This window comes from Danio rerio, chromosome 23 (assembly GCF_049306965.1).
Source record: "Danio rerio strain Tuebingen ecotype United States chromosome 23, GRCz12tu, whole genome shotgun sequence".
Taxonomy (NCBI): Eukaryota; Metazoa; Chordata; class Actinopteri; order Cypriniformes; family Danionidae; genus Danio; species Danio rerio.
Genome location: NC_133198.1, coordinates 14819443 through 14840360, shown reverse-complemented (window position 1 = coordinate 14840360; position 20918 = coordinate 14819443). Strand labels below are relative to the sequence as shown.

At 37.3% G+C, this 20918-nt stretch overlaps 2 protein-coding genes across 10 annotated transcripts in view; one reads left to right on the top strand and one right to left on the bottom strand.

Moving 5' to 3' along the window:
• Positions 1 to 20918, bottom strand: part of samd10b (sterile alpha motif domain containing 10b) — a 214939-nt gene that overhangs the window by 34981 nt on the left and 159040 nt on the right. The gene's annotated exons all lie outside the window — the stretch shown is intronic.
• On the top strand, positions 7354 to 14277 carry sb:cb449. Of its 8 annotated transcripts, none has more exons than XM_001922935.9 (11): positions 7354 to 7418; positions 7860 to 7938; positions 8413 to 8516; positions 8622 to 8762; positions 9009 to 9154; positions 9352 to 9488; positions 9811 to 9904; positions 10080 to 10415; positions 10564 to 10750; positions 10840 to 10967; positions 11485 to 14277. In XM_001922935.9, the coding sequence occupies exons 3-11, from the start codon at positions 8435 to 8437 to the stop codon at positions 11803 to 11805; spliced, it is 1572 nt and encodes a 523-aa protein (XP_001922970.1). In that variant the 5' UTR covers positions 7354 to 7418; positions 7860 to 7938; positions 8413 to 8434; the 3' UTR covers positions 11806 to 14277. The 8 variants fall into 8 exon arrangements, with proteins under 8 accessions (XP_001922970.1, XP_073795644.1, XP_005162060.1 ...); XM_073939543.1 differs by having other exon boundaries at positions 8994 to 9154; XM_005162003.6 differs by lacking the exon at positions 7860 to 7938.

Genomic DNA, 20918 nt, shown 5'->3' with positions numbered 1-20918 from the left:
AAGTTACTCTGCTATACAGATCCTTCTATGACAAATACTTGAGACATATGCCATTGATACCAATAGAAAATTTGGAGATATGGGGATTGAGTATGCAAAAGTACCCATATGATGGCTGTTTGTCTTTGAGGCTGGAGTTTCCAGGATCTGTTGCAGGAGTGGCGGAATCCATAGATGCACTTGTGCTGGTCTGTCCCGATCCTGTCATGAAAGGAGATGTAAACATTCTGGTGGGAACAAATACATCTGTAGTGAAAAAGCTGGTTGAAGCATGCAAAGACAAGGTGGGAGATGATTTTCTACATACCTTGACTGTTCATCCTGAGATCAGAGATGCTTATGAACGGGCCATAGCAGTTGAAAAGAGTCACTGTGACGACAGCAGAGGAACTGTCTGGTATCTTAACCCTAAGCCATTAAAATTGCCTCCCGGAGAGAGTGCTAGGGTTTATAGAGTGTTGAAATGCCCTTCTGCTTTTTCTGGAAAGACTCTGTTAGTCGATAAGCCAGAGGAATCTGTGTTTCCAGATGAACTGCTTGTAACCGCCGAAGTACAGGCCAATACTGTTGTTCAGTCAAGAAAGATTGGAGTTACGATCAGAAATGTCTCCTCTCGCACTGTAAATCTTAAAAGAGGAATGCCCATTGCTCATGTGTTTCCAGTGGAGGTTGTGTCTACCGGCTCAAAACCACAAGAGTGTAGTGGACAGACTAAACTAGATGCTAGCTCATTTAACTTTGGTGATTCCTCTGTGCCCAACGAATGGAAACAACGACTGGTTAAAAAGATGTTGGAAAGGACAGATGTGTTCTCCTGTGATGAATTTGAGGTTGGATGTTCAAAGAGTACCCAGCATCAGATTCGGCTGACAGAGAACAAACCTTTTCGTGAGCGTTCAAGACGTCTTGCTCCAGCTGATCTGGAAGATGTCAGGCTACATCTAGAGAAGTTAAAAGGAGCAGGGATTATCACAGAATCCAGGAGTCCATATGCTTCTCCGATTGTTGTAGTACGGAAAAAGAATGGCCAGATCAGAATGTGCGTGGATTATCGGACGCTAAACCGACGTACTATTCCAGATCAATACACTTTTCCACGGATAGAGGATGCACTAACTTGTCTGAATGGGAGCAAGTGGTTTAGTGTATTGGATCTCAGGAGTGGATATTACCAGATTCCTATGAGTGAAGCAGATCAAGAAAAGACAGCGTTCATCTGCCCAGTGGGGTTCTATCAGTTCCAGAGAATGCCGCAGGGGATTTGTGGAGCTCCATCGACTTTTCAAAGAGTTATGGAAAAGACCGTTGGGGACATGAACTTGTTGAAAGTATTAGTGTATCTGGACGACCTCATCGTATTTGGCAGGACCTTGGAGGAGCATGAAGAGAGGTTGTTAAAAGTCTTGGACAGATTACAGAGTGAAGGATTGAAGTTGTCTTTGGATAAATGCACCTTCTGTCAGACCTCTGTCAGCTACGTTGGACACATTGTCTCCCAAGACGGTGTCTCAACAGACCCCTCCAAGATTGATGCTGTAAAATCTTGGCCTCGACCTCAGAACATGTCAGAGCTGCGTTCATTTTTGGGTTTCTGTGGATACTATAGAAGATTTGTGAAAGACTATTCAAAAGTATCCTATCCACTGAATCAGCTCTTACAAGGTTGTCTGCCTGCAGCAAGTTTGAAAAAGATCAAAGCAGGACTTTGCCCAGAACAATTAGCGTACAAAGCTACTGACCCTTTTGGGAGTAGATGGACTGATGCATGCGAAACTGCCTTTAAAGAGTTAAAGGTGAGATTAACTGAAGCTCCAGTCTTGGTCTTTGCAAATCCTCAGCTCCCCTATGTATTACATGTCGACGCCTGTTGTGAAGGACTTGGTGGCGTGTTGTACCAGGATCAAGGAGAGGGGTTAAAACCAGTGGCATTTGTCAGCAGAAGTTTGACGCCTTCTGAAAAGAACTACCCCGTCCACAAACTTGAGTTCTTGGCATTAAAATGGGCGGTTGTTGACAAGCTACATGACTATCTCTATGGGGTTAAATTTGAGGTCCAGACAGACAATAACCCGCTAACTTATGTTCTGACAACAGCCAAGCTGGATGCTGTAGTACATCGTTGGCTGGCAGCCCTCTCAGCCTATGACTTCAGTCTCAAGTACCGGCCTGGGAGACAGAATATCGATGTGGACGCATTATCTCGTCGATCTCATCAAAAAGAAAAGGAATGAACAAGTATTCCATCTTCTGGTGTAAGATCTTTGTGTAAGCTGCCAGGCCAGGACAAGCCAAACTGCTTTGCAAGTGTCAGCAGGATTGTGACGTCATTAGGTGGATCTCCTAAGTCAATCCCCAAAGCGTACTGTAATTTAGCTACATTGGATACTCTAAAAATTCCTAAATTGAGTTCTGTGGATCTGTCCTGTGCTCAGCAAGAAGACCCATGTATGGGTGAGATATGGAGAGCTTTGAAAAGGGGAGATTTGTCCACAGTTAATAAAAAAGCTCACAAAGACATTCCACTGATCATGAGAGACTGGGACAAACTAGTTTTGGATAATGGAGTAATGTTTCGGTGCACTCTAGTACCAGAAAGACCTTGTCATAAACAGCTATGTCTGCCCAAAAAGTTCCATGAAGTAGTTTTAAAATCACTTCATGATGATTCAGGTCACATGGGGTTTGACAAGACCTATGGTTTTGTGAGAAATAGATTTTACTGGCCCCGAATGAAGGTTGATGTTGAGAAATATTGCCAGACATGTGCCAGGTGTGTCCAAAGAAAGACTCTGCCTAGAAAAGCTGCACCCTTGTCACATTTGTCTAGTAATGGACCGATGGATCTTGTATGTATGGATTTTCTTTCCATAGAGCCAGATTCCAAAAACATCTGTAATGTCCTTGTCATCACGGACCACTACACAAGGTATGCACAGGCCTTTCCAACTAAAGATCAGAAGGCAACCACAGTTGCGAAAGTTCTGTGGGAAAAATACTTAATTCACTACAGACTGCCTAAAAGAATGCACTCAGACCAAGGTCGGGATTTCGAGAGCAAGCTCATCCATGAGTTGTTTGACCTATTAGGAGTGGAGAAATCCCGAACAACACCGTATCATCCGCAGGGTGATCCGCAGCCTGAACGGTTCAACCGAACACTTTTAGATATGCTGGGGACCCTGGATTCAAGGCAGAAACAACAGTGGAGTCGACACATTGGACATCTTGTGCATGTGTACAATTGCAGCATGAATGACGCCACAGGGTATTCCCCTTACTTTCTTATGTTTGGCAGGGAAGCCAGGCTGCCCATTGACTTGAGTTTTGGTGTGTCAAGTGATGGTACTTCTGTAAGGTCTTACCAACGGTTCGTAAAGAAGATGCAGAACGAACTGAAATCTGCTTATCAGCTAGCAGAGGAAAATGCTGAGAAGAAAAATGCAGGAAATAAGAGAAGATATGATCAGAGATTGCATTATACTCACCTGGTTCCTGGGGACAAAGTCTTGATACCAAATCTTGGACTCCAAGGAAAGCACAAATTGGCAGACAGATGGAATTCTGAGCCTTATGTTGTCCAGAGCCAAATGCCTAACCTACCTGTGTTTCGACTTAAGCCACAGAGTGGAAATGGACCAGTCAAAATTCTGCACAGGAATCATATTCTTCCTATTCGAAAACAGTTGAGACGGAGAGTTTCAGACAACATACCAAAAAACTCAAGAAAGACTTCTGAGACAGAGGAAAAATGTTGTAGAAAGTCAGAGTACAGAACAAGGAAGTAATGATGCCTCTGTAGTACAAGAAATTGAAGTCAGAGCTGATCAGACTGTTGAAGAAAGTTGTGAGAGTGATTATGAAGAATATGGGGTATGGGTTCCAATTCCTAAAGACAGTCAATTGCCTTTTAGTGGGAATGAATCTTTACAGAGTGATTCAGTTGTTTCTGAGAATGAAGTCAGAGATACTGTAAAACCTGTAGATGTGAAAGATAAGACTCCTCAAGGAGTTAGAACAGATGATTCTGTAGAGACTGATTCAAGACTTCTGGTTGAGAATGATTCAGAAAATTTACAAAATTTGAGTCAAGTGTCAGATCTTTGTGATACTGTTACAAGTATAGTGCAGGATCTAGAGAGTGTGGATCAGAGTAATGAAAACGAAACTATCTCTGATAATTTACCTGAAATTAAAGGGAGGTCTCAGAGAATGAGAACTGTGCCCAAGAGGTTAACATATGATACACTTGGGATGCCAACAGTTGAACCTGTTGTTGTGCAGGCCAAAGTAGTAAATCCAGTCAAATACAATTCTTCTGTATATTTGTGGTTGCATGTGCCATCAAGAAAAATTAGTACATGTGCTGTTACTTTGAAGAAAAGACAGTAATTAGAGTTATTGCTGGGTAATTGATCATTGTGTCATATTTGCCGTTATTTTGTGTTTTTATTTTGAGAGTACTCTGCATATGTCATTGATTCAGATAATGAGTAACTGTGATAGAAAACAAGTGTAATTTTGTGATATTTCATTCATTTAGATGTATTTTTCCTCGTTATGAGGGCATAACGATTCTTGGTGGGGGGAGAATGTAGAGCCCTACTAATATAGGATCTGTTGATATGAAGCAGTTTTTGTTTTTCTTTTATTTTTCAACAAACTATTTTAAGAACTTTCTGCTAAATTACAAATGTGTTTAAATTCTGATATCATAGTTATGAACAATATTATCTAATAAATAAATAAATATGTTTTATGTGTCGAGTTTGATGACCTCTAGAGGTTAGGGGGCGGAGCTTGGAAGACGGGAAGGAAGTGAAACCAAGAGCAGAGAGTCAGATGCGTTTGATTTAGAGTTTTTGTTTTAATAGTTTGCCTTGAAATAGTTACACAAAAGAAAATTCATGTGTTAGTTCTGAGTTTACAAAGACTGTTAACCCACATCCTTAGTGCATTTGAGGATCGCTGGACAATCTGTGTGGTTAATTGTTCAGAGTGAGAGAGAGAGTGAACGTCAGACCTGCGGACTAAAAGATCGATTGGAGAGAGACTGAGGCTTTGCTAATCGGGCCTGTTTGTTTCGTGATCGGAGGATTTACAACTGCGGTGATGCAATTCGGGATCGCGGATGGACGTCAGAGACGTTTGGAGTGTATCTGGTTCTGTGAATGGGTACTGTGATTGTGACCTTCATTATTTCTACGGATTCTGTGAGTACTGAAAAGTGTTTTTTTCCAACGTGAGCTCCAACATTGCGCGCCAACGTAAGACTTAAATCCCAGCTGGGTAACATTTTATTTTGGGTTTTATTTGATGCTATAATGTTACTCAAATGTGTGTTTGCTTTGTATGTCTGATTAAGTGAAGCTGTGTTGTCACTGAAAGTGAAATGAGTCTTACAGCTTTAAAGTGATTTAAAACACAACGAAAGAAAAATAACACAATAGCCTCACAATATTTAATAAATGTAAAAAGTTTATTATATGCCTTGCATTTGTGATTTTCTTTTACAGAAATGGTGAAAACTAATGGTTAAATAAACCAGTGTGTAAAGTAACTTGTAAATGAGAAAGTTAAATTATATTATGCAATAGAAAAAGAAAACAAATAGTCACTTCTACTCTGAATAACACTACATATATATCTGAGGCCCGGTATTATTAAGTGTTTGTTATTACCATTTGATGAACAGACATTGATAATTTTAAAGTTATAGGGATGTGCCTCTCACCTTGAATTTTATTTGAATTTCCCTAGACATATTACTTTTTCTGAGCTAGTTAAGGGGAGAGGGCTACATGTATGAAATGAACATGACAGCAGCAACTACTCAAACACCCACAAACCCATAAACAAAGAGTCGCTGTTATTTCTGGAGAAGATTTACCATCAAGAACAAATTGTGGATTACTTCAGAAGAGCAGCGCGATCAGACAATCAAATTTCAGAGTATGATAATGTGTAACACTGCCATAAATGAGGTTGGTTCGTGATCTCTTTCTTTTTGAGTGTGCATGTGCATCACCTCAGATTTTGTTTGATTAGAACTTCTTGAAAAGAAACTAATAAAATGGTCGTTTGTTAATTTTATTGATGATTCCAAATATGTAATGTAAGTGTCAGCTTGCAAACAGTTTTGGAGAATTTGATGTTTCCCTATTCAGAAAAGCCCGAGCATACTGCCTGCGAGGTGATTCAAAGATGGCTGCCAGGTGAAATGACTTGCTAAAACTCAAACACCTCTATCAGTCGGTATGAATCCAAATGTCACACTTTACATATACAGGGGATCGACAATGAAGCTGAAATGGTTTTAGACCACAGCAATTCATTAATATGGTGTAGGGCCTCCTTTAGAGGCCCTACACCATCAATTTGTCTTGGGTATGACAGGTACAAGTCCTGCACAGTTGCCAAATGGATTTTGTACCATTCTTCTTGCAGAATAGTGGTCAGACGATTACCTGATGCTCGTGGGGGAAAAAATTTCCTGAAGAGGTCCTTCAAAACACCCCAAAGAGGCTCAATAATATTTAGATCTAATGTCAGTGCAGATATTGCAGCTGAAACCATCAATGATCCAGCCCCATGCTTCACATGCCCACCAGTGTCACTTTTGAGCTACTGTAGCCACGCTACGGCAGTGGAGGAGGGGTGGGACAATACTACACCACATCATAGCAACCGACAGCTGAGCTTTTTTAGAACAATGCTCTGGTTTCTGCAGTGCAAAAACACTTCGGTGTAAGTCTTAGGCACGTAGTCACGTAGACACGTAGTCTTAGGCTCTTGGTTCACAAGACAATGGTACCCTAATGGTGACTTGAAAATGTCATCATTGTACAACATTAAAACTTGAATTTTTTAAATTATATTATAGATAATTAGATTTTTTCTTATACCAGCAACATTTCAACCATTAATAGGGTGGCACGGTGGCTCAGTGGTTAGCCCTGTTGCCTCACAGAAAGAAAGTAGCTGGTTCAAGTCCTGGCTGGGCCAGTTGACATTTCTGTGTGGAGTTTGCATGTTCTCCCTGTGTTCGTATGGGTTTCCTCCGGGTGCTCCGGTTGATTGATCTTAGTAAATAAGTGTGTGTGAAAATGTGAGAGTGTATGGCTGCTTCCAATAGGGCACAACTGGGTTGTGGTTGGAAGGGCACACAGCAAATTTACCGGTGTTGATTTACTGGTGTTACAACAAAGTGTTAAAATAAAGTGTTGCGTCAACGCTATACAGATTGAGTTAAACACCAAAAGCGTCAGTTTCGATTAAGAGTTGGTGTCATTTTATATCGTTGCAAAGGCAACTCCTTAAGCGTTAACCAGGCCACACCTCCATGAACGTGCAGACGTCCTTTTGATTCAACCAGACCACATGCAGACGCCATTTCAAATGCTGCAAGTGGAAGAAAGTTGGTAAGTCTAATATATAAATCTTATTATACAGATTCATTGTTTAAATTAAATAATATGTTTTTGTATCTTAGTTTAATCATTTTTTCATAACGATCAGTATATCAAGCGTTACACAGCCAAATAATTCAGACGTGATTTTTATTAAGTTAGCCTATATCAGCAATTTTATGAATCATGTAAAGCCACCATAACGCTTATATTAATATTATTATATTATAATTCTCGCACACGGCGATTGTTTTATTTATTTTATTTACCGTATGCACATGTCTGGACATAAGCACAGTGTAGTTAGGCTCGCGCGCTAAGACCGCCGTCCATTTTAGCAGGTAACGTTATTCAAGGTGAACTATCGCGTGTGGATTTCTTGTAGTGTTCAACAAGTAAATGTGCACATTTCAAAGACAGCGGCTGAACTACTATAACTTGTTTTAATCCAAGGTACATGCTTGGGTTCCTGCTGAATGGTGGCCGACTGACCGTGGATCGGTGAGAGTTTTCGCTGTTAAAAAGTACCGTGGTAAGTTTTTAATGCTGCAACGAAAGTCAGTGATTGCTCACTTCGGTGATAGAACGCACGTTGTGGAATATAAACACACAGTTCAAGACTTCAGATGAATGAAACGACTAATCTACATTATCGACAAAAACTGTTGTCAGATATTTTAATGTAAGGGCATAATCTTACGCGAATGTAAGAGATTGCAATAACAAGGTTTAGCCGTCAAGGCGCTATAGCTTAAGACATTACAGCTGCCAGGAAACAATAGAAGAAGACAGCGCGCGTAACGGTAGTCAGAATGAGTCCAAAACAGACGATAATACATTCATAAAACTCCCTCCAATATATCATTGTCGTGTAAGTGTGCTGCAAAACAACGAACGTTAACTTTAAGTTGTCTTTATTTATAGAAAAATTATTTATTCTTACAATTTATAGTCCAATTATATTACATAAACCAAATATAATGTGTTTATTTCTCTCCACACCAAGAGCTTCACCAGAGGTCAAGACAATGCTTGTCAAAGCACAATATCGAAACCAAAAGAAGTTCATAAAAATCCCAGAGGCTTGCTTTGATTTATTTTTAGCAGAGGGTGAGTGGTATTAAAAATAATATATATTTATTAAAAAAAAGTTTCTCTATCATACGTATCATTAAACGTTTTTTAACAATAATATTTATTTTCTCTCCTTTGCAGTGAAAGAGAAGTTTTCATTACCACAGGATCTTGTAATTACAGTTACAGATGAAACTGGTACAGAGGTGGACGAAGATGTGTTTCCTGATCTAATGAGCACCAGTGGACTGCTTCTTGTTATAAATGCTTTAAATGACAGTGGTGAGTGATAACAGTGGAGCTATTGAATGATGTAAGATGTGTCTAAGTGAATGCTGCCAATTTTCAGTACTTTACCATATTTTTAATGTCGGCAGTGTTGATGTGGGTAGAAATACAGTCCCATAATGTAAACTAGTATTGAGTGTTGTTTTTTTTTTTTTTTTACAAGTACTTAGACCTGTCTTTTTATTTTGATCCAGTATTAAAAAACCTGTTGCCTGTTAACCCCAGTTTTAACATTAACAGGACCCTCCACACCTCAATCTTCAGCCAGCTTTGATACAGATACACTCTCTTTAACTTCAAAAAGCAGTGAGGACAGTGACTGGTTTAGTCCAAAACGCTTTAGAAAGGATGAGGATGAGGCTTCACAAAACTCACAGGCCAGAGATGTGAGTGCAAGTACACAATTTGGGGGGTTTACTTGCAGTATCATAACCATAAGCTTTACATAATCAGTTCCATTAATTTATGTATTATGTGTATAGTACTGACCTTTTCCAGATCAGGATTGAATTTAAATGGCATTTTCAATATTCCTGCATTTCTACCTTTATAATAGGATGTTAATGCTAATTTCTTTTTATAGTTGATCAAACAAATTCTAGAGACAAGACCAGGTGGAGCAAATGTGCTGAGGGAGTATGAAGATACGGGGACAATTACTGATGAGACAAGAAAAGTTATGGTGAACATTCTAGTAGCCCACATGATGGAGACAGAAGGGTAATTATGAAAAACAATGTTGTTGTTGTTTTTTTATGGTTATAGCAGTATACAATAGTTAACATTTGAAATGAATCAAAATCTTTTATCAAAGTATTAAATCTATTGTACTACACCCATTCTTGTCAAAGGACAATTTTGAAAAACATTTTTTGATACACATCAAATGTTGACTACTATATAGATTATAAATTGTATAGTGTGAAGTTGAGTGCTAGAAATGTAATAGTGCTAATCTTTTAAACATTTAATTGAACAAATTTTAATAACATTTGTTAATTCTCATCAATGTTAAGTAACATTGAGTACTCCTGTTCTTCAGGAGAGTTCCACACCGCCTTACCAAACAGAAGTATGGTTTGGGAATTATCACCTTGTTTCCCTCACTCAGAGATCCCCAAGGGAGGACTGGATATGTAAGTTCTTGTCTGTCGTCAGAAGATCATTATATATATATATATATATATATATATATATATATATATATATATATATATATATATATATATATATATATTAATGGAGTGTTAAATGTTGAATCTGAATTTGTGTCATTTTGAATTTATTAATTTTTGAATTTATTAATGTCAGGAACATTTTTATGATGGCCAGAAAAACTCTGGATTCTTGTCGTGGCGACTCAAAACCGTACAAAGGGGGACAAAACCTTCTGGAAATAAAGATGATCCTAAAACAGAGGAAAAGGGGGGTCCTTTGCTTGACCGACAGCTGTGTCACCCTGAAGATCAGCTGGACAGTGATCAAAGTCTAGAGGCCATCTCTCTGATGAATCATACAAGCGACCGTGAGGTCATCATGCAGAAGATGAGGGCAACATTTAAATACAGACAACGTCTTGTGCGTGATCCAGAGAAATCCACCACTATTCTCTCTGTTTTTCCTCGATTTCTGGATACGAAAGGATTGGTATGAATTGTCTTTTTAAATATATTTTATTTATAAATATAAAAAAATTTAATTGAAATGTTAGTTTCACAGATGTGGTGAAATAGTGACCATCACATTTAGCTTGTAATATTTTATAGTAATGGAATGTTTTCTTCTGATTTCTCAGATTCTCCAGGACTTTACACTCCTGTTCGGGTCAGAAACGGCTTCCAGACTCTTGGAAAGGTGGCCAACAGTTTTCAAGTCAAAGATTATCAAGCTAGCAGAAACCTTGACATCCACTCCACTGCTGAAAAGATTGCTGTCATCTGCCAAACAGAACAAAGAAAGCAGCGAGGCAGAGGATTTCCCAGGTACAGATGTAACTGATGTAATGGTGCAGTGAAAATCTTTTGAATGTTATTTTACTGTCTATGTTTAACTTTTTACTTGTCTTTTTCAGAGTGGGACAGTGACATATCATCCTTTCTTCTACTTCTGCATTTTTTGTCGCCCCAAGTTTCTGGAAGAAAGAAAATCCAGAAGATGAGCATCTCACAGGCAATTGACCATCTGGTGGTTTTTCAAAAGGTAGGTAACTGGTGATGATACAAGAGCTGTAGACATTATACCTTCAATTAATGCATTAACTTCTCCAGTTGATAATACACTATGAGATAAGTGTAATATGAAGTGCTTGATTTATCAAATTTTCTAAACCTAAACTGGAATTAAGCTTGTTGGCGCTTGTATCATTTTCTGTGTCTTTTGATCTTAGTGTTCAATTGAGCTAAACAGACTCAAACTATGACTGTAAGATGCACATATTGCCAGTAAAGCCGGTTCTATAATCAGTTCTAAATCTGTAACATCAGGGTTATATGTTCTGTTTATTAAGTAACCTCTAGGGATTTCATTTCTTTGTTTTATTTGGACTTAACCTGTGAGAGCCTCAGAGATTTATAACTGATCACAGAATTGCTTCCCTGACAAAATGACACAATTAAGTCACAGCTTTTGCAATATTGCAAAATCAATTTAATGTTGACTTTGTAGTCATAATGTTAACTGATAATGCTTAATTTGCCTTTTTTTTTTCCTCAATCAGGCATGCCGGAGTATTCAGGAACACCTCGAGACAGAAGACAATCGTCAACCTTACATTCTTGCCATAGGAAGCAGCAAGGAAGCCATCAGTCAGTTCTTCATTGTGCTTGACAAAAAGCTCATCCCATGTCAAGAATCCTCTTCACTAGCGGCAATCGATGAACTGTTCAAGGTCCATTTTGTGTTCAGTATCAGTTATGATCCTCCACTTAAAGGTTTGTTCACATTTCTCCAGACCACAGTGTACAGAATTGATGTTGGCAGCACAAGTGAAACCCCAAGGGTGAAGGAGCTCAGAGCTAAATTACTGAATGATGTTTAGATGCTACATCTGTAAATCACTGTTTGCTACAACTGTAAAATTAATTCGGCACCTTAAACTTGTTCATAGTTTGTATCCTGGCAAGAAGTTTGAGTTGGTTTGTGCTCAGGATGGTTGCTTCCTACAATTTAAAAGTTATGCAGGGTTTAAAAAACATTTAACCAGATTTCATTTTAGGGGTGTGGCATCAAGCAGTGGTAACATATCTATTCAAAATCAGCATGCTCCAAATCCTGACGAAGCACTTGTGTCTGACACAGAGCAAATGACAGATAATGATGCTCAAGTGGTTGAATGTTCTTCTCTTTCAAGGGATAGTTCAAGGGAAATGTGTGCATCCATAATTGCCAAATTGCAGGCTAATGGTGTTGCAAACAATTTAATTTTGTCTGTTATTGAAAGCATGGAGGATTTTGTTAATGATTTCCATACTAACTTAAGGGAGAGCATTTTAAATGTTGTGCCTGTTGGTAGCACAACTAGAAGTTCAGTTGAAGAGGTTTTTAATAATTTTCATAATTCATTCTCAGATTTTAATACAGACACTAAATGGAGAAAATATTTCAGCAAGAAATGGGGAGTTGTTGAACCCACTGAAATTCACTTGGGAGTCAGGTACGATTCAAGAAGAAATACGACCTCTGGAATGTATGAACAAACAACAGTTAATGACACCTTTATTTACATCCCTCTGCTCAAAACTCTGGAGTTCATTTTTAGAAATGAGGAAGTATGTAAACTGATTCAAGAACAAAGGCAAAGTGACATGTATAGAGAATTTTGTGATGGGCAGTATTACAAAAGGCATCCATTGTACTCCATCTGTAATAATGCACTTCAGATCCAAATTTACTATGATGATTTTGAAACAGCTAATCCATTAGGATCTAAACAAGGAATCCATAAACTTGGCTGTATATATTTTGTGCTTCGTAACCTACCATCACATGTAAATTCATCCTTGATGAACATACATCTAATTTCTTTATTTCATTCTGAAGATGGAAAAAAGTATGGCATGGACAAAATACTTGGCCCATTGATTGATGATGTTAAAGTTCTTGAGCAGAAGGGAATGAAGGTGTCTTTTTCTGAGGAGCCCATTTTTGGTACAATTGCTCAAATTACTGGCGATAACCTGGGTCTAAACGGTATTCTTGGTTATGTTGAATCTTTTTCTGCAAAACATTACTGCAGATTGTGCCTTACTGACAAGGTGTTAGCACAGGAAGTATTTAGCGAGGATGATCCAAGGGTGATTTTGCGCAACCGAAACCAAAATGAGAAGCATTACAAGTATCTTGCTGACAACCCTAATGAAAACTCCTGTTATGGTATTAAAAGAAATTCTATACTCAACACCTTGACTTACTTTAATGTATCTGAGAACTTTGTGCTGGACATTATGCATGATATTCTGGAGGGAGTGGCACAGTATGAAGTAAAACTGCTTTTTGAATATATGAGTTGCGGTCTAATACCTTGTGATTCCATTCCTCAAAGACTGTATGCCTTCAACTATGGTTTTTTGGACCGAAATAACCGCCCAACCAAGGTCAACCTTCAGCACCCAGGAAACAGTATTGGACTTAATGCAAGTCAGACATTGTGTCTCATCAGGAACATCCCTCTCATATTTGGAGATGTAGTTCCAGAGGGAGATAAGCACTGGCATTTGATGTTGCTGCTCTTGCAAATTGTTGACATTGTGTTTTCTCATTGCATTTCTGAAGGAATGATCATATTTTTGAAGCATCTGATAGTGGAGCACCATCGGTTGTTTAAAGACTTGTATCCTTCTAGAAATCTGATTCCGAAGCATCACCTTATGATTCACTACCCTGAATGCATCAGGCAAATTGGCCCATTGATTCATGTATGGACGATGAGGTACGAAGCAAAACACAGGTTTTTTAAGAAAAATTTAAAAAACTTCAAAAACCTCACCAAATCGCTTGCAAAAAAACACCAGCTGGCAATAGCCTATTACTGGGAATCCTGTACATCGAGGGGTATTGAATCTGGTCCTGTTTCAAATGAGTTGTTGTCTGATCTTGAAAAGTGTGATTTTATTTCAGAGCAACTCAACATTGATCTCTCTAGTGAAGTAACTATCACTCCTTGGGTAAAGTGTCATGGTACGGAGTATCGAAAAAATCTTGTTGTTTGCTTAGATTTGGTTGAGGATGTACCAGTCTTTGGAAAGATTGTTCAAATTTTGATCAAGGATGGAGTTTATTTTTTGGTCTCATGTATGGAATCAGAGTTTGTTGAACATCTCCATGCTTTCAGGGTTTTTGCACAAGAGCACAGCCTTGTTCTCAAAAAAACAGAACAATTGTTTTACTACAAGCCATTTGATTTGCAAATGACATATGGCAATGACAGTTCATTTTATATTGTTTTGGACTGTTACTTGTAAAGTAATTTTATTGGTGGCTTGGTGTTCCATGTTGGAATAAAATTTTGAAAGAGTAATGTAGTAAGATGTGTTTTCTTCACAGTGAATTTATTATTTTTAAATATAAAAATTTAGAAGCCTTAATATAGTTATCCATAAAAAAGTAACATTTCTTAAATAGTACTGTCAACATTTAAGTAATGTAATGTTTGATTCCTATAAGCTTGAATAGATTGTGATTTATTTATTATTTTTTTTTTTTAACAGTGTTCACTCCTGAACAGTGTAGGATTTTAACTCTGTCAGAGTTTGCAACGAAGTTCCTCCTAGCTCTGTAGCAGTGTTGTTGTTATCTGCGTTGGTGTTAATACTTCACTCTTATAGTGTTAATATTTTGACACTGTGTTGGTGTTAAAAGAGGCAACACTGTAGCAGTGTTGTTGTTATTATCTGCATTGGTGTTAATACTTCACTCTTATAGTGTTAATAATTTGACACTGTTTTGGTGTTAAAGAGGCAACACTTTTGAAAGTGTTGAATTAACACTTTGCGGGTGGTTCCCATATATACACTTTTAAAGTGTTGAAATTAACTCTATTGGTGTTAATTTCCGGATTTCAAATTTACTGTGCATCTGCTGTTTAAAATATATGCCGAAATAGTTGGCAGTTCATTGCTCTGTGGCGACCCCTGCTAAATTAGTAACTAAGCTGCAATTAAGACTAAAACGAAACAAGACAGCACATATTTCAGTGTCAGCTACTTTTGCAAGTGATTTTGAATGCGCATTAAATATGCATAGACATCTGTTGCCTAACCACTTTCTACTAACAAAAACATACATTTCTGATAGCAAAACTATAACTTTACTTCAGATATGTCTTTCAAAACAAATATTCAGTGCCATGAAAAAATGCTCCTGCTTGTGAAAGTGAAATCAGAAGATTTGAATGTAAATATGATGACAATATGACATCTTATAATGTCATATTGTCATATGAATATAATACAGAATGACTGCTGAGGTAATTCTAGTCGATATTATTCTGGTAGTTCCAATGTCAATCAATTCCAAATGTTTGCATTATTGTGGTGTACCTGCTTAATGGTTAAATATAAATAGAAAAGTCTATTGTATGTAGCGTTTGTCTCTAGAATGTGTCTTGACATCTGACATTTCGTTGCATGTGCCTTTAATGCAAATGTGCTGGTTCTCCACCTCCACCGTTCACGTGTGTGTAGCCTTCATGTAGATAAACAGCACAGTGACAGACAAGAATAAAGCAGATCTCCCTTACTACAGTAAGCACTTTTATTTTAACTGTTATTTGATATATATGTTGTGGAGTTAATTCAAGCTATTCTACAATGATGAGTCACACACAATGTCATTATAAAGTTTGCGTGCACACACCACACTCCGCAAAATGGGTGAGATTTGGATCATATTTTAACATCAGGAAATAAAAAAAAAAAAAAGATTGTGTTTCTATTACCCCAGTATGACCGTGAACAAACTATACCTACACACAGCTCTGTCCAAACAGCCTACAAAAGTTGATTTTCATCATAGGTGCCCTTTAAAGAAACACAGTGAGCATCAACACTTCCTGATTTTCAAGGTTTATTGCAGAACATTTTAGGCAGAGAACATTTCAGTGCTGTAAAATAATTTAAAACGCACTTAAAATGACTGACTTCCTGATCAGTACCCTGACTACTGAACAAGGGAGCTGACCGAGATGCACCCAAAGATGCTCCCCACACAGCAAGGGCACAATGATGCTGCAGTTACAAGGCAGACTTGTTGATCACACCATTACAATCTAACTGTGCTATCACTTCACACTACACAGTGTGTCTACAGACGGTGCGAGACATCTGTCCCGAGATGCCCAGGGCACAGCACTGTCACATTCTCTTCTTGAATGGGACATAATGAAAAACTGACTACTGGTGCATCTAAAATTGTCTAGATACTGCATTTGAATTTGAACTTACTTCTCAAACATTAGAAAAGTATGTTATTTATAATATGAATAAGAGTATGAATGGGATTCAGATGTGACATGCTGTCAGATACCCATTTCAGACAGTAATACTGATAAATGATGTAAAATTACTGAAAAAACTTAAATACTATTTTACCCAAAAATATTTTTTTACCATCAAGTGTTTCCAAATCTTTATGAATAATAAAATATATTATTTAACTAAAAACATAAATGATAAGTAAATAATGACAACATTTTCAGTTTTTGGGTAACTATACCTTTAAACTATTTAATTAAAAATATGCTTTTCACACAGGAAACTATGTTACTTTTATTTCAGAAAAGCACCATTCACAAGTAAATAAATTTAGGGGCACACCTAAGTAGAAATGACCTCTACACAGCTGTGCTTGTATTAGTAAATATTTATTTCATTAAAAAGGCACTATTCACACATGATCTCTTTATTACAACTTACAGGTAATTTTCTGAAAAGGTCTGTATTTTTAGAAGGGGCTAATACCACATTACAAACCAGCATTAGTTTGGTTATTTTACCTTTAATGACCCCTATACTTCAAAAACTTCACCATTCTTTTTTTTTTTTTTTGTTGTTGTTCTTTGTTTGAGGGTAAAATGATGTTCAAAAAAGAAAAAAAACAAAAACAAACAAACAAACAAACAAAAAATATAAGTGACAGTTTATCATTTTGAACACTCCATGAAATATACTGTAGGTACAGTTTCATAAACATTTGGCAAACAGCATTCTCAACAAGAAGATCTTTATTTCAAATTGCAGCGCCGGTGTGGGCAAACTCTTATAAATGTCATGGTGCAATGCTTTGGTGCCTCTTGTCCAGTGTATGATCCCCTCCAAGTCTTTAAAACTGGTAACAGCTCTGCTACTGGACTCTCTAGTGTATTCATGTGGTTAGTGTTGTTGTTTTTGATGCTGTTCTCCAGTCTGAGCCCCGTGGAATGAGAAACAAAATGGGGATGAAATCACACATCAATGAAGGTAGAGTGTTCTAAAAATGAGTGTAAATGGACTAACCAGCAGGCTGAGCACATTGTTAAACATATGAAATGTTGTTTTGGTCATTCTAAAATGCCTTAACCATCTCAGTGTTAGAGTTATTATATTATCAATGTCCTCCAGAACTGTCAAGAGCATCTGTGCTGCGCCTCTCAAGCCTTCACATGCCACCACGCATTCACTGCATGTTAGGACTGCCATTTTTAAATCATTTATTAAATGAAGAAAAGATTCACGCAGCTTCTCCCACCACAGCAAATTCTGTTTTTACTGTTAATATTTGGCTCCATTTAATCAGGAAGTGACGATTTTGTTGTCTTTGACTTGTTGGATGTTTTATTTACACATCTTTTATGCGATATTCCAGTTTTGTGCATTAAGTTAATTCACATTTTTGGATAGAAACTTAGCTAATAATTGCGTAGGACAAATGGTAATTCAAAGGTATTTATGAGCCAAAACAAACAAAATGTTTGGTGATCTGTTTTAAATGCCCAAATAAAAACGAACTTTGCTTCAGATGAATTTTGTTTTAAATAATTACATCTGTTTGTTCTTCAATTTTGTTCGAAGTATACCAATGCATGTATTAATAAATCTTCTTCTGTGGCATTATGGGACAGAAATCATACTTTTGATGTGTAGTTCAGAAACTCGCCATAAGCAGTACGTCATAAGGGTACTTTTACCAGGGTATTTTTTTCCCTCGACACTAATTTGCACATACTACTATAAGCTCATCTACTGTTCATTGTACCATTTAAATGTGATTTCAAGTGCACAGTTCAACTGGGTAATACTTATCAAAGACAGATAGTATTTAAAGTCTTTTATTGAACGAATGATTCAATGCACCCATGAGTAAGACCAACCATCAATATGTATGCTTTGTTTTCCTGAGGATAAATATAAATCTGCTTGTTCATTTGGCTAACTTTTAGGAGTACACTCGCATAGAGAGGACCTCAAGCTAAAAAGCACTGATTACAAGCTTTCTTGACTGAAAACAATTACATTTTATGGGGCATTTAATCTGCTTTGCTGTACAATGCAAGAGATGAAGACCTGAAGCTATTTTAAAGAATGATCTATGTTTAAAAAGATAAAGGAGCGCATGGTGTGAGAGAGTACAAGTATTTGTGTGTGTGTGTGTGTATTAACAATAAACAACCAAGCCCTTAACTGGAATCACAAGGTGAATCCCAAACAGAGAGAAAGCATAGAGCTGGCAAAACTAAAAAGAGGTCTGGAATATCATACTAAAAAAGCCTACCCTAGGAATATTACAGTAAATCATAGGAATTCACAGGAAACCACTTTATTAAGCTTTGTCTCTTGCCTCTATATCTATAATATATAGTATGAATCTACACTATAAGTAAAAAGTAAAGCAAAGCAAAGTGTGCAAAAAATATCCCACTTTATCACCGGCTGCCACAAACATTAATACAAAGCAGGATGGATACATGCTTTAATATGGTTTACTCCTAATTCTGATGCAAACATCAGAACAATAATGCGTTGCGAATGGGAGACGTGATGACGGAGTTTTATTAAGAATGGTCAGACAGGCAGGGATCAAATACCAGCATATACAACAACAGAGCTAGTCCACAAGTATAATCTGTTAAACAGGTAAATGGGTCGATATAGGTAGCAAAGATTCAAAAACAATACAGTCCAAGAGTCAAAAAAAAAAAGAGAAACGAAACTAAGAAGAAAGTTTTGTGGTGCAGCAACAGCTAACAACTCCCAGCAATGGGTGATATTGAGAGAGGTGTATTTACAGTCCAGGTAATTATTGGTAATGTCCTTCAGCTGTGAATAATCAGAGTGAACTTTAAACTGGTGCGTGAATGTAGGGCGCAATGGGATTTGTAGTCCAGGAGCATAATACAGAGCGTGCTCTCCAGTGGCCCACAGGTGCAATCCTTGCTGGTGATCAGAGGTGGATAGAGTATCAACTACACTCAATCCATACTTAATCTATACTTAAGTAATAGTACAAGCTAAAGTAATTTTTTGTTCAAGTAAAACTGGATTGTAATTTACTGGAGTAAGAGTAAAAAAAAGTATCCGATTAAAAAATCACTTAAGTAACTTCTTATAAGTTACTTTGTATCCATGTATGTATGTGTGTGTATGTTGTTTACTGTAAGTTGTCAACGTAACAAAGTAAGAGTAACAAAGTAAGAGTAAAGTTTTGTTCTTTAAATACGTACCTGATTAAAAGTACACATCTTTAAATCTACTCAAAAGTAGAAGTTAACCAACAATTTTACTCAAGTTAATGAAACAAAGTAAATTAAATTTGTTACCTCTGGTTGTGATCACAACACAATGACCCAATGTGCATTGGCCTGTTTTTTTACCAGACTTTCTGATTCAGAGGTTTCACATGAGAATGAAGAAACATTGGTTTTGAGACCCACTGCACATCAATCTTCATTACTCTTTGTGACATCATCACCTTCACTGCAAATCAGGAAGGAAGCCCAAAGTTCAAAGAGAAGCTCGTTCTCTTGCTTTTGTCTTGCTTGCCTTTTTAGTCTGTTAGTGTGTTTTGGCTTGTGTTGTGTGATATTATGTTGAATTCACTTTAAAGTTTGATCATTGTTTTCCTTTCAGTTGCTGTATGCTGTTACCGTTTTGTATGTACTTATTTAGTTTTGTTTGTTTGTTTTCTCTTAGGTAGTGTAGAGGATATTTTTCAGCGAGTTTGGGGTTTTTGTTATATTATTATTATTATTTATATTATTGTTATATTATTTACATTCATTCATTCATTTTCTTGTTGGCTTAGTCCTTTTATTAATCCGGGGTCGCCACAGCGGAATAAACCACCAACTTATCCAGCAAGTTTTTACGCAGCGGATGCCCTTCCAGCCGCAACCCATCTCTGGGAAACATGCACACACACATTCACACAAACACACTAAGGACAATTTAGCCCACCCAGTTCACCTGTACAGGATGTCTTTGGAATGTGGGGGAAACCGGAGCACCCGGAGGAAACCCACGCGAACGCAGGGAGAACATGCAAAGAAACATCCACTGAGCCGAGGCTCGAACCAGCGTCCCAGCGACTTTTTTGCTGTGTAGCGACAGCACTACCTACTGCGCCACTAAATTCTTTTACATTTTGTAAATAAATTTACAGATTTTTTTGTATTATTTGGTTGTTGTTTTGCTATTTTGCCAACAACTCTCTATAAACTCACATCAAAATGTTACCTTTTTAACCCCTAAAGCTAAATTTTAAAGCATTACAATTTAAATGGGGGCTCATCCAGTATCTCTTGAACCTGAAATAGTGATGTTTTTTTGTTTTTGTTAATGGCAATTGGCATTAGTTTGCGTATTGCTCATAACATACGTTCGCGGAACAATATTGTGTTACTTGTTTGTTTTGTCTGTGTCATAGAGGTTTTTAATTTGCAGAATTGTGTTACAAATTTTACATTTTTTTTTTTTTTTTTACATTTTGTTAGGTTATTTCCATGTACTGAACTCTTATGATTCAGCTATGACTGTACCCAGATTTACACTCTACAGTACCTTTTAATCACCTTTGTTCCCAATTTTGCTCAGAGTTCCTGCAGTCTAATTGGCTGAATAACCAAACAGACGTACCTAATAAAAAGGCTTCATATCTATTTCATATAATCATTAAACAAAT

Bases quoted from the DNA above. Each gene is read 5' to 3' on its own strand.
- sb:cb449 (XM_073939542.1), top strand. From the start codon at position 8,387: ATGTGTTTATTTCTCTCCACACCAAGAGCTTCACCAGAGGTCAAGACA. The intron at 9,905-10,079 runs GTAAGTTCTTGT...TATTAATGTCAG, and splicing joins CCCAAGGGAGGACTGGATAT to GAACATTTTTATGATGGCCA. The intron at 10,968-11,484 runs GTAGGTAACTGG...TTCCTCAATCAG, and splicing joins ATCTGGTGGTTTTTCAAAAG to GCATGCCGGAGTATTCAGGA.